The sequence below is a fragment of the Erythrolamprus reginae genome, chromosome Z, assembly GCF_031021105.1.
Source record: "Erythrolamprus reginae isolate rEryReg1 chromosome Z, rEryReg1.hap1, whole genome shotgun sequence".
NCBI classification, from domain to species: Eukaryota; Metazoa; Chordata; class Lepidosauria; order Squamata; family Dipsadidae; genus Erythrolamprus; species Erythrolamprus reginae.
In genome coordinates, this window is record NC_091963.1 from 120,335,431 (window position 1) to 120,349,399 (window position 13,969).

The 13,969-nt window shown below is 43.4% G+C and overlaps 2 protein-coding genes across 6 annotated transcripts in view; one reads left to right on the forward strand and one right to left on the reverse strand.

The window, feature by feature from the left end:
- Positions 1–13,969, reverse strand: part of LOC139153550 (long-chain fatty acid transport protein 2-like) — an 88,007-nt gene that overhangs the window by 56,070 nt on the left and 17,968 nt on the right. The gene's annotated exons all lie outside the window — the stretch shown is intronic.
- Positions 1,713–13,435, forward strand: ZBTB45 (zinc finger and BTB domain containing 45). Of its 5 annotated transcripts, none has more exons than XM_070726622.1 (5): positions 1,713–1,925; positions 2,579–2,681; positions 4,107–5,741; positions 10,019–11,194; positions 11,731–13,435. In XM_070726622.1, the coding sequence occupies exons 3-4, from the start codon at positions 4,211–4,213 to the stop codon at positions 10,579–10,581; spliced, it is 2,094 nt and encodes a 697-aa protein (XP_070582723.1). In that variant the 5' UTR covers positions 1,713–1,925; positions 2,579–2,681; positions 4,107–4,210; the 3' UTR covers positions 10,582–11,194; positions 11,731–13,435. The 5 variants fall into 5 exon arrangements, with proteins under 5 accessions (XP_070582723.1, XP_070582726.1, XP_070582724.1 ...); XM_070726625.1 differs by having other exon boundaries at positions 10,019–10,377; positions 13,100–13,435; XM_070726623.1 differs by lacking the exon at positions 1,713–1,925 and adding an exon at positions 2,021–2,490.

Below are 13,969 nucleotides of genomic sequence, written 5' to 3' on the forward strand. Positions count from 1 at the left end.
TCCATGATATAGCGGCGCGGAAGTAAAAACACCATTTTTGGCTATGGACAGCCAAAAACTACCCCCACGCACCCTTTTTCAAGGCAGCACAAGGAGCCGGGCTTGAAATTAGGGCAGGGAGCAACAAAAGTGTGGAAGCCGACAAAGATTGCTTTGAATGTCGGCTGCCCCGCCCCCCCCCAGCACCCGCCCGCCTGCCGTTCGCCCGGCCGCTCGTTCGCCACTCGAGAGCAAGAGGGGGAGAGATAGAGAAAGAGAGAGAAGGAAAGAAAGAGATGAGAGAGGGAGGAAGAGAGTGTGAGAGAGGAAGAAGCAAGATAGAGAAAGAGAGAGAGAGAAAGATGAGAAAGGAAGCATGAGAGTGAGAGAGAGGAAGAAAGAGAGAGAGAAGAGTGGAAGGAAGAGAGAGAGAAATGATAGAAAAAAGGGGAGAAAAAAAGAGAAATGAGAAAATGATTGAAGCAGAGAATGACAGGAAAGAAAGAGAAAGAGACAGAGAAGTGACTCTTGGTGATGACGTATGACGTCATTGGGTGGGAAAAACCGTGGTATAGCAAAAAAACCGTGGAGTATTTTTTAATTAATATTTTTTGAAAACCGTGGTATAGCGTTTTGCGAAGTTTGAAGCCGCGAAAATCGAGGGATCACTGTACAAATAATTATGTCAGATTTCTTGGGCGTTCCTTGTGCATGAAACTGAGAGATGACCTACTTCTGTACAAAAATAAAAAAGTTATGTTTTTCTTGATGCTGTGTGACCTTGGCTTCTCCACACCAGTTTCCAATAGATGGCCACTATCTGACCCAAAAGATAACTCTTTGGGTTTTTCTCTCTTTCTCAATCAAAATTATTTGGTATTGTTGCTGTTTGAATGTATAAAGAGAATTTGTGTTGATAGTGTAGCTTTGTAATCAGGCAAATATTATATTTATTTATTTATTTATTAATACATACATACATTCTTGGCATTGTTACCAAGCTATTCTATCAGCTCAAATACCTATTGTAGACATCAATGAGAACTATGGTTGAAGGCATTTTGTTTATGGATAGATTGGCTCAGTCTTTCTTAATAAATACAAAATATCCAGTATTAGAAAATACTGGGACTGCTTTCTACTTTCAACATGTTTTTCCATTTTTCCTTTGAGGAAATACTGTATTCTATTCTATCTCTCTTCATATTATGATTAAAAATATTTTAATTTGGAAAGGTGGAGGAGCTTCCTACAGTTTCAAGAAAGGAAGAGGTTATTTTCTCTGCTCTTGGGAAAGATATTTAAACCATTTTAATTATTTCCCACCCTACCCCCCGAAATTGCACAAACTCGGAGACAGAAAAAAAACCCATCTAAAGGGTCGGTCTATTTTCATCCTTCCATAAAGTTATGCCCATCAGGGGGGTTAATTTACACTCCCCGCCACTAACACTGGCAAGTTCATTGCAACACTAATTGATATGTTTGGAAAGCAGTTAAGTTCCGGAAGACTAGCATGGGCAAGTGCCTTGAAAGTCAACGTAGGCTAATATTCCCCTCCGATTAATTGCGGCAAAAGCTTATACACATTTGCGAAGAAAAGAAACGCCTGCTGCATTTCCTGCATTTTCCAGCCCTTCTTGCCAAAGGGCAGGGAATCTGCGCTCTGGGCAGCTCGCCCTAAGACAGCGCCCGCCTTATTTTTCCTTTCTCTACGACCATAGATCGCAACTCGTTGTGGGCTGATGAATGCTGGGAATTGTAGTCAACAATGGATAGTCTCGGATTGGGGGAGTCCCCTCTACACTTTTTTGATTCTACGGATACGCGCCCCGCCAACAGGGCACGGTGCGGAAGTGCCGGGAGGAAGGCGACGTACAGTAGGCGGAAGGAGGTCGCCGTAGAAAGCCTGTTGGAGTAGACGATCCGCGCTGCAGACCAGGAAGGTAGGTGTGCGGGGCTCCACCTCCAGCATAAGCCCCGCCCACTGGGTCCTCGCCACGCCTCTTTGTTCCCAAAGCTCCATACCGGTTCCGTTCCCAGGTACAGGTGGTACTGAGTGATCGGGAGCCCGGACGGCTGGCTTCCTTTGGCATAGACGCGGCAGAGCTTCAGAGGCTGCTTGTTGTGATTGGAGCCGGGAGCAGATGCGGAAGCAGAGCTCAGCCCCGGAGCTTGTGCATTCACGAGCTCTGAGTCTGCGTATATTTCACTAACCGAAACTGGAAATCCAATAACTCCTCCCATTATGATTAATTACTCGTTGGGAAGCCGGTCCAAGATTCAGGACCATTTTGTGGTGGCTTTCCTGGCAGACTGTCTCTCTTCTTTCTATAGACAAGATTAGGCAGGATATCAGTTTCCTTTAAAAGTAGGCAGCAAAGTATCCTTCATTTCACTGTAGTTAGTTATCCACAACATTTTTTTCCGCGGTTAACTTTTAATACAACTCAATTTTTACAGGGCTTGAAATCATCTTATATTATCCTCTCAAGTTAATGTTTCACTTCAGTAAGATTTCAGTTAACTTTGTCACGTTGTATCTATAATTGTCTTGCTGCCTGTATTTTTAAACAAACTGTAATTTTATATGTTGCAGTTTTGCCTGGATGTCCTCTATATGTGTTGGAAATACAACTGCTAGCTTTTCTTATAGTTGCATTGACTTCATACATCTGGAGACAGCAAGCTTGAGAAGGCAGGTTTGTACTTATTATTTATTTACTGTAGCTATTTAGCAGTATTTGCCCTACTTTTCATCCATATTTACAGTACTGTATATGAAAGTTTGCAACTAGATTTTTATTTGTGTGTGACTTTTGGGTGGGGTATAGATTTACATATGCTGGGTGTTTATTATATTTGCATATTCAGTGAAGTAGGTTTTCAAAAAGAAAGAAAACTACCACACTTGATATTCAAGGTTATGTGCCAAGATTTGATGTCTTCCTGTCTTTCCTCTTTGCAAAGCCTCATGAGAGAACAACCTAACAAATTCCCATCACAGCAAAACTAGAATTGGAAAAAGCAAATTTTGAATTTTTATTAATGACTGGCTGGACAACTTTCTCATTATCTCTTGCCTGGTCTCTTTTATTTAGGGATGCTGAAATTGGAAGCTGGGACTTCCTCTTTGTATTGCAGACTGAATCATTCATCCCCCTCCCTCCACCACCACCCCAAAATTGAAATCCCTGCATGTAGAATTTCAGTGAGGGGATGTGTGACCAAACTAGTCAACAAGCTATTTCTCTATGTTAATAAAAATCTGATTTGAATAAAATAACCACTGGTGGCTTCATGCATTTGCCTTTGCAGAATGCTGCTTGTTATGGCCTTCTTCTGAAATGTTGTTTTGATCTCTCATTCCTGTCTATAGTTCTGGACTTTTCTGCTATCCAAATATTAATAAGAGCCACCCTTGCTCACTTAGCTTTTCCAGATTAGATAAAGTTTCTCAAGCATTAAGATCTGCCCAGTGTTACACAACAAGTTCCGGTTGTACCATGACTACCACATGGACTACATAAGATAAACTCATTCTATTTTACTATGAAGCTACATTAACACAATTCATTCTTCACATCCTTGTCTCCTTTACAGTGTGAGAAACGGGAAGGGTCCCTTAGGAGCCTCTTGCCAACCCACTATCCAACTACAGTCTATGCTGTCTGTTTTCTGATTGTCCAGGGTTGGTAAAAGGAAGACTGAGATTGTTGGGGACAAGATGCTGGCTCTATAAACCATTTATAAAGAGCTGTAAAGCACTGCAAAGTGGTATATACTCTGCTCAAAAAAATAAAGGGAACACTTAAGCAACAGAATACAACTCCAAGTAAATCAAACTTCTGTGAAATCAAACTGTCCACTTAGGAAGCAACACTAATTGACAATCAATTTCACATGCTGTTGTACAAATGGAATAGTTGTGCAAATGAAATATTCAATGAGAATATTTCATTCATTCAGATCTAGGATGTGTTATTTGACTGTTCCCTTTATTTTTTTTTTGAGCAGTATAAATCTAAATGCTATTGCTATCACCCTATCTTTGATTTACGATCATCGAATTAATGTTAGTTTCTGAGGCATCTCTGATCATTTCTTTCTCTCCAATGTTATTGCAGGGTTTCTATTAGAGATTCTCTTGCCTGGCGTCCTTATTTGTGATGCAGAGTATATTTTGGAGGCTCTAGAGCTGTAAAGATTCCAGTGTGGGATAAAAGACAGAATGGCCGAAGCTGTCCATTATATTCATTTGCAGAACTTCAGCAAGTCCCTTCTGGAGACCCTGAATGGGCAACGTCTAGGTGGTCATTTCTGTGATGTGACAGTGCACATCCAGGAGGCCACCCTGCGGGCTCACCGATGTGTGCTGGCTGCTGGCAGTCCCTTTTTCCATGATAAACTGTTGTTGGGCTACTCAGAGATTGAGGTGCCTCCTGTGGTCTCGAGCCAGGTAGTGCGTCAGCTGGTGGAGTTTATGTATAGTGGCTCTTTGGTCGTAGCCCAATCTGAAGCTCTTCAGATCCTCACCGCCGCTTCCATCTTGCAAATCAAGACTGTCATTGACGAATGCACCCAGATCATCTCTCAGAATCGCAGCCCGAAACCCCCCACTGTTGCTCCAGCGGTAACCCTTTCTCTTCCCAGAGTTCTGCCTGGAAAACCCCAGGAGCAACAACCCAAAGAGGTCATTGTCAGCCTCTCACGACCAGGTGATCTTGACCCTGCACACCTTGAACCCCCAAAGCTGCTTTGTGCCTCGGAGGTGCGTTATAAATTGCGAGACTTGCTGTCCTCCCAGCACAGAGAAGCTAGGACAACTGCCTGCGAGGGGTCCATAAGCGAAGGAGATACAGGAGGCCCCTACCTGCACTCCACAGAATCTGCCCCCAGTTGCCACAGCCGCAAACAGCGCCAGCCAGTGAGGCTTCAGCTGTCTGAGACAATGCCGGTGATCATCAAAGATGAAGAGGAAGGCAGCGGGGAGGGCCCAGAGGGGTCGGAGGTAGAAAGAGAGGCCAAACTGAGCTGCTTTGCTGAATGCAGTGGGAGTGGCCCCTTTGCTGCTGACTTCAGCGACCAGGCAAAGGACTCTGGGGGTAGCAGTGGAGCTGACCGGAAGGAGAGCCTCCACTTGGATTATGCCACCCCGGAAGGTCAGGATTTCTTTGGAAATCAGGATGTCTTTTCCGAGTCCTTCATCCCATCCTGGCAGGGAGAGGAAAGTGGGGAAGAGGCGACCGTTTCCACCTCTCGAGATAGAGATAAATTCCATCCTGACTGCAACATAGAGGCTTCCAATCTGAGGAACTTAACAGGAGAATTCAAGCAAGATCTAAGTGGCTCCACCACTGGGTTTCCACCCCGGAGCAGCAGTGATGGGGCTGAGGGCTTGACCTTTGTCTCCTCCCTAGGTATCCAGCGGGAGCTCAAGGCAGAAGTCACTAATACCAGCACAGTCACCAGTAATACCAGCATCTTCCAGTTCCATCTGCCCCAGCCTGGTGGCGTAGCCCAGACCTTCTACAACATCCAGCAGCAGCAGCAGCAGCAGCAACAACAACAGGAGTCGGGTGCCAACAATATGGTGCAGCTCAGCTCCAACACAATGGTCACCAGTGCTCTTCATGGTGGGGAGCAGCAGAGCCAACAGCCTGGAACCTCCCGCTGTTTGGAACCTTCCTATCAATGTAGCCACTGCCAGAAAACGTTCAGCTCTCGAAAGAACTACACCAAGCACATGTTCATCCATTCTGGTAATGAAATCAGTAAGCCAGGGAAGCGGGTTTTCAGTCTAGGGAAAATATCACAGTTCCGTGGGTGAACAAGGTCATTTTTTTTCTACTCCTCTGAGAGAATGGTAAATGAAGGCAGACACAAGGAGCTGACGCTAGACTAGAGCAATGGTTCTCAACCAGGATAGCTAAGATGTGTGGACTTTTAACTCCCAGAATTCACCAGCACCCATGTGCTGGCTGGAGAATTCTGAGAATTAAAGTTCACAAATCTTCATGTTACTCGGGCTGAGAAACATTGCACTAGAAAGAAAGAAAGAACATTTCTTGCTAATTTCCAAGAAAAGGTATAAACAAATACATGCAAACAAAAATCCAAATAGACCCACAGATGTTTTTTTTTTTAAAAGCCAAACACTCAAACCAATACAAATAGTCCTTGACTCAGAGCCATTCTTTTAGTGACCATTAAAAGTTATAATGGCACTGAAAGAAGTGACTCATGACCATTTTTCACAGTTACAATCATTGTCGCATCCTTGTTGCATGATCAAAATTTGTGCACTTGGCAAGTGGCTTATATTTGTAATGGTTGTGGCATCTCGGGATCATATGACCTCCGATCTGCCAACAAAAATTGAAGCTAGATTCACTTAATGACCCTGTTACTCACTTAACAACCACAGTGATTTACCAATTGTGGCAAAACTCACTTAACAGCTGAATTATTTAGCAATGGAAATTTATGGTTGTAAGTTGAGGAATGCCTGTATTAATGTTAAGATGGAGCTAGTTCGGAAATAAAAATGAGAAACTAAAATTGGCCAAGTCACACCTGACTCAAATCTTTTCTCATCATTGCTTTTGATCTTTCCCCCAATCTGAAGTTAGTTGGGGGAAAGATCAAAAGCAACGTGAGAAAATATTATTTCACTGAAAGAGTGGTAGATCCTTGGAACAAACTTCCAGCAGACGTGGTTGGTAACTCCACAGTAACTGTATTTAAACATGCCTGGGATAAACATATATCCATTGTAAGATGAAATACAGGAAATAGTATAAGGGCAGACTAGATGGACCATGAGGTCTTTTTCTGCCGTCAGTCTTCTATGTTTCTATTTCTCATTTTTATTTTCCTAACTTTCATCCATCCGCACATTAATACAGGCAGTCCTCAACGTATGGCCATAATTGAACTCAAGATTTCAATTGCTAAGCAATACTGTTGAAATACAAATGATCACGGAAAAAAAGTGGGATTGGTTGTTTCAATAATAAATGTTTTAAAGAGAAAGGTTGAGTGAATGTAGGAAGCGCAAGAAGCTTGATGCAAGAAATTTCAAGGCAAGAAAAATCTGGGTTTTTTCTGCCAGTGCTTTGTATTTTTACTAATTTATTAACTTCCTCCTCCACTGACATCCTGCTGGAAAACTGGTATTGGGGATTGAAATACAGTGATACCTCGTCTTACAAACGCCTCATCATACAAACTTTTCGAGATACAAACCCTGGGTTTAAGATTTTTTTGCCTCTTCTTACAAACTATTTGCACCTTACAAACCCACTGCCACCACTAGGAGGCCCCGCCTCCGGGCTTCCGTTGCCAGCGAAGCACCCGTTTTTGGGCTGCTAGGATTCCCCTGAGGCTCCCCTCCATGGGAAACCCCACCTCTGGACTTCCGTGTTTTTGTGATGCTGCAGGGGAATCCCAGCAGTGCAAAAATGGGCACTTTGTTGGCAACGGAAGTCCAGAGGTGGGGTTTCCCAGTGAGGGGAGCCTCAGTGAAATAGCAGCATTACAAAAACACAGAGGTCCGGAGGTGGAGTTTCGAGGACTTCGGGAGCTTCAGGGGAATCCCAGCAACGCAAAAATGGGCGCTTTGGCTGGCAAAAGGTGTGAATTTTGGGCTTGCACACATTAATTGCTTTTCCATTGATTCCTATGGGAAACATTGTTTCATCTTACAAACTTTTCACCTTAAGAACCTGGTCCCGGAACCAATTAAGTTTATAAGACAAGGCATCACTGTACTTGGGTCTCAGGGAAGCCAAACAAACAATATTCATTATTCTATGTAGAAATTCCTTAAATTGAGAGCCATCAGACATGGTTTTGTGGAACATATTAGCAGACCACATAGGGATGGGACAAAAGAGAAATGTGTAGGGTTAAAACAAAAAGTGAGTGTGTTCCCCCCCAAAAAGGCTAAAAACCCTTTCCTAAATTGATGTTCTCTTTTCCACCACTTCAACTAAATGCAGTAGTTCAATTTAATTTTGAACTACTAACTTTAGGCAAACTTTTGGTGACTACTGTTGATGGGGTTTGTTTGATTTTAAGACAAGCCACTATGGCTGGTTCAAACAATCATGGTTGCAACAAGCCAGGTCTTAGAATCCAAATGAATCTTATCACAGGGTGCTGCGAATACAGCATTATAGTCACTGGGGGATAGTTGCTTTGAATTCCAGACAGGGATGAAAATTACATCCCAGGATTCTCTGAAGGAACTTTTTTGCCTTTAATCCAGGTAATTATAATAATTAGAGGGCCTATTTGATCCAATAAGTGAGGAATGAGGAAACTGATTAGGCATGGATATCCCTGAACCAGTCACACTCATCCCTAGGAAGCAAGCAATGGCATTAACTTGCCAAAAAAATGTGTCCATTTAATACCTATTTAATACCCAAGTTACCTGAGGGCAATACAGCTAGTCCTCAATGTAAACCAATTGTTTAATGATCATTTGGCAGTCACAGCCACCTTAGAATGGCGAAACATTTCCAGCCATTGTAAAACATGCCATTTTACAGTGATCCCCCAGTGTACCAAAGGATTTTATGTGTGGGTGTATTTTCTCCCCCATACAGGGAGGAGAAATTCTCTGACATACTAGAAGAATGGACCTCTAGTATGGCAAAAACACTAGTAAATGCCATCATTCATGTGATTGTTCTTCCCAGTGGGACGGGCACAATGCCCAAGCTTCCCAGATGAGGTGGGAGGCCCAAACTCTCTTCCTAGCCCATAGTGACCAGGAGATCCCAAGCCCTCTTTTTAGTATTCCACTCAAAACATGCAGAGCTGCTTAATGACCATAACTAGGAGAATCAGGATTGCAGCAAAGTGGTCATGTGGTATCTCAATAACTGCTTCACTCAACACCCAAGATTCTGGGCGTCCCAGAATTGTGATAGGTAGAAGGACGACCTGTATACTGTACAATGTATGTCATGGCCATTGTACTACAGAGCCTCCAGCCTTGCTACTGTGTTCAGTGAAAAGATCTCTGCATTGAAAAAAACAGACAAAGCAGCTCTTTATAACTATGAGAAGGACCTTTGTTTTTCTCAGTCCCCAAGAACTGCAAAGAGTGATGCAGTGATTTCAGTGAAATTCTTGTAAAAAGCACATTTGTTGCCTTTGTGTTTCTTTTGCACTGGGACCGAAATAGATGTGTTAAACCAGACAAAGGTTTAACAGGCCTCCCTCCATAATCTGTGGATGCTTTGGGACAGTAATGGCAAACCTTTTTTTCCTTGGGTGCCAAAACAGTATGGGCGTGCTCTATTGTGTATGTGCGAGTGCACACACCCCTGGGGAGGGCGAAAACAGCTTCCCCCGCCCCCGGAGGACCTCTGGAGACCAGAAATGGCATCTCCCCCATGCCCATGTAGTTTTTGTGTATGATTTGATTGTGTGTTGTTTTTTTAATATATTGGGGTTTCTTTTTGGGACTTCTAATTTAAAACTGTAACCTAGATTTTTAAATATTAGATTTGTTACTATGTGTTGTTCTTCACCATTGTTGTGGGCCGCTCCGAGTCTGCGGAGAGGGGCGGCATATAAATCCAATAAATCTAATCTAATCTGTTTCCCAACTTCTAGTAGGCTCATGTTTCACTTGCCCCAGGCTCCAAAGGCTTCCCTGAGCTGGGGGGCAGGGTAAAAACAACCTCTCCATCCCCTCCCTCCCCGGAGGCTCTCTGGAAGCTAAAAACACCCTCCCAGAGCCAAAAATCAGCTGGCTGGCACACACGTTCACGCTGAAGCTAAGCTAGGGCAACGACTTGTGTGCCAGCAGATATGGCTGTGTGTGCCACCTGTGGCGCCCATGCCATAGGTTCGCCATCACTACTTTGGGATCATAAAAGGAGGGGCGCGGGTTGGTTTCTCCCCCTCCTTCCTGCTTCTTCACCTCTCCCCTCATGCCCTCCCATTGCATAGCAACTTTTCTGTTAAGAACTAAAATTTCCGCCCTCTCAATTGGCCTGCTGTGCTGTTCCCTTTCTAGGAGAGAAGCCCCATCAGTGCAGCATTTGCTGGCGTTCCTTCTCGCTGCGGGACTACCTGCTCAAGCACATGGTGACCCACACTGGTGTGCGCGCCTTCCAGTGCTCCATCTGCTGCAAGCGCTTCACCCAGAAGAGCTCCCTCAACGTGCACATGCGCACCCACCGCCCCGAACGCTTCCAGTGCTGCATCTGCAACAAATACTTCTCTCACCGTACTCTGCTGGAGCGCCACATGACCACCCACACTGCCTGGAAAGGGGGCCAATCAGATGCCCCCGGGGCTCTTGTCACCTCCTCCTCCCCAGCTGACTGGAAGGAGAAGCCAAATGTGGCCACCCCAGCTGCTCCTGCTTCCGAGGCAAGCATCATTCCTGCCCCCGTGGCCTGGAAAGCGGGGGAGCCGACTGCTGAGAGCACCATCAGTGGCTGGAAGACAGGAGATCCGAGCCAGGCAGAAAGTCGCCTGGTAACCTGGAAGGGAGAAGCTACCGGGGAAAACTCGGTCACGGCCTGGAAAGGAGATCCTACTTCGGAAGCCTCCATGCAGCCTCATACTGTCTAGAAGAGTGGTTCTCAACCTGGGGGTCGGGACCCCTTTGGGGGTCGAATGGCCATTTCACAGGGGTCGCCTAAGATCATGGGAAAAGACAAATTTCCCATGGTGTTAGGAACTAAAGCTTCTATTCTGGCGCCTTGGAATCCGTCCAATCAGGTGCTTACAGTGGGAGTATCCCTCTGACCTTCCTGCCAATCAGCTTAAATCTCTGGCGCTAGACTTATGGTTGGGGGTCACCACAACATGAAGAACTGTATTAAGGGGTCGTGGCATTAGAAAGGTTGAGAACCACTGGTCTACAACATCTTGGCCTTTTTGGCTGCTTGATCCAACCCTTGTGACTTATGGAGATAGGTGGCATCAAGGCTTACTTTGAATCTTTTAATCTGGAAAAATATCTGCTGTGGTATTTTGCAAACTAGAAAAGCAAAAATCTTTGGGGCTACCACTGTAGAGTCTACAAGGGAATAGTGCCACCAAGGGCAGACCATGCAGTTTGCTGTAGGAGGACACAGAGTGTGGCCAATGGTTGTCTCTACTCTGCCTATAGTGCAATAGTTACAGCATGTGCTTTGCATGCGGGGAGTCATAAGTTAAATCCCTGATCTTATCAGTTAAGGCAGTGATTTTCAACCTTTCTTGAGCCGCGGCACATTTTTTACATTTACGAAACCCTGGGGCACATTGAGCGGGGGGGGGGGGGCTAAAAAAAGTTTGGACAAAAAAATCTCTCTCTCTCTCTCTTCCTTTCACTCTATTTCTCTCTCCCTCTTTCTCCCTTCATCTTTCTTTCTCTCTCTCTCCATCCCTCTTTCTTTCTCTTCCTTCCTTCCTCTTTTTTGCTCCCTTTCTCTCTCCCTCCCTACCTCCCTCTATGTTTCTCTCTCTATCCTTCCCTCCCTCTCTTTCTCTCTCTCTCTTGCTTTCTTTCTCTCTCTTGCTTTCTCTCTTGCTTTCTTTTTCTTGTTCTCTTTCTCTCTCTCTTGTTCTCTTTCTCTCTCGCTTGCTCTTTCTCTTGCTTTCTTTCTCTGTCTCTCTCTTGCTTTCTTTCTCTCTTTCTCTCTTTCTCTCTCTCTTCCTTTCTTTCTCTCTCTGAGCTTCACGGCACACCTGACTATGTCTCGCGGCACACTGGTTGAAAAACACTGAGTTAAGGGATATGTCAGCAGGATTGGAAATGCCCTATGACTGGAATCCGAAACAGGATTTCCAGAAAGAAAAGGATCACATTAATCTTGTTGGACCAATAGGCTGACCTACATACACTAAGGCAATGTAATAGCTTAATGCTGGAAAATGATGGCTGAATCTTTAAATACATGACAATAGAGTAACAGGTGCAGGGGTGGGATATAATCTCCCAGAAATATCTGTCAACACACGGGATACTACATAAAACCTGGCTTGTTCCAACAGATAAGACTGCAGCATCAAATAAGAAGAATGATATTGTGGAGTCCGTGGTACTCTCTGAGCTTGTTGTTTTCCTACAGATGGGCAAGAATATAGTCAAGCTAATAGAGCATCAAGGATCCCTCCAGTTTAACCCTAACCTACAGATATTTTGTTCTATTGGAAGCACAATCTTTTGTGTTTGAAGCTAATGTATCACTGTCTTATATTTTTAAGACAGTTTGGTTTTATTGTCGAGAAAGTTACCAAAACTTTTCCATTTTGTTTTTCTATCTAGAAAAAAGGAGTATGTGAATCTGCCTGAATTTTAGAGTAGTAAGACTGTGATAAAATTCCTGTAGATGGAGTCTTAAAATAGTGGCTTTTTTGAACCCAGGTACTAGTAGTTCTTGACTTACAATCATTAAGATAGTGACCCTTAAAGTTACAATAGCACTGAAAAAAGTGGCATGATCTTTTTTCATACTTAGGACTGTTGTAGCATTCCCATATTCATGTTATTAAAATTATCTTTTTTCACACTTAGGACTGTTGTAGCATTCCCATATTCATGTTATTAAAATTATGACATTAGGCTACATGCATCTTTTTATGACATTCACAGTGATTCACGTGATCGCCTTTTGTGATCTACTGACAAAAAGTCAAATGAGAAAGCCAAATCCATTTACTAACTGCATTATTAACTTAACTACTGCAGTGACTCACTTAACAGCTGTGGCAAGAGAGGTTATAAAACGGGACACAACTTTTAACAACCCTCCTTCTTAGCCACAGAAATTTTGGTCTCAATTGTGGTGGTTAACTTGAGGATTATCGCTACAGCATGGAAAAGCATGAAAAAAAAATTATACTTCCACAATGGGATATCAAAGAGCAAAGGTTGGGAAATCTCCACCTGAGATCCAGGAAGGCAGTGATATGGTACATCAATGATAGAAGTTCTATATACCGGTATGTTAAACTGCAGATCTCAATATACCTCCCAGCTCATGTTGCTGGCAATTCAGTGACATTGTGCAGATCACAAATGTATGTTAACTGACATTAAGCAGTGCAGTGTCTTATGTTTGCATGTCTGTTGAATCAAAACTCACTCTTTACTTTTCAGGGAATCAGTCCTGCCATGCAGATGGAAAAAATGCAACCTGTTTTTCCCAAATGAACAGTGATTGGGTTCTGCAAGTCGTATCACTGTCTGCGTGCTGTTCTTTGGTTCCTCATAGGGAGGGGTGGGTGGGTGGTTTTTTTAAATTTCAGATTCAGTGCTAGTTATAGAAGCAATGGATTGAGCAGGCAGAGAAAAATGTGCCCTTGGCTTCATGCTCAACAAATGGAAGCACATTTGTGTATCTGTTTCATTACCAGAAAGTTTATATGTCAGGAAGTTTATTTATATGTTAATAATAAAACATTACTGGAGCAGAAAGTAATATTTTGCAGACTATCCATCCCTTACATTGCCATTTTTAGATATTTTCTTTTAAATATTAGGTTTGTTCATTGTACACTGTTTTATTATTGTTGTGAGCCGCCCCGGGTCTGAGGAGAGGGGCGGCAAACAAATCTAATAAATTAATAATAATAATAATAATAATAATCCAAGATCCTTCAACCATCAGCTAATCCATTTAAAATGTCTTGGCTCACACATCCCAGTAACCATTGCTTGTTATATCTCTATTTTGTTGACCAAACAGAAGCAACATAATCCGTTGTTGTTTTTTTAAAACTAACTTCTGATGTATTTACTTATAGCTCCCTGGTTTTGGGGGCATAGACCACAGACAAACTAATGAAAGTACAAGTAAGCCACATGGTTTCATTTCATATATCGCACGGAATGGTGGTTGCAGTCAGTCCAGGTAAAACATACAGTTTCCAATTCATATAACCTCTGATCTATTTCAAATCTTGCATGAAAGCCAACCCCAGCCCTGTGAATGCTTATGGATTTTAGTGGCATGTTATACAATAGTGA

What these genes read in the sequence shown, in the direction of transcription:
- ZBTB45 (XM_070726622.1), top strand. Translation starts at nt 4,211, where the DNA reads ATGGCCGAAGCTGTCCATTATATTCATTTGCAGAACTTCAGCAAGTCC. An exon ending in GCACATGTTCATCCATTCTG is followed by an intron (nt 5,742 to 10,018) that starts GTAATGAAATCA and finishes TTCCCTTTCTAG; the next exon opens with GAGAGAAGCCCCATCAGTGC.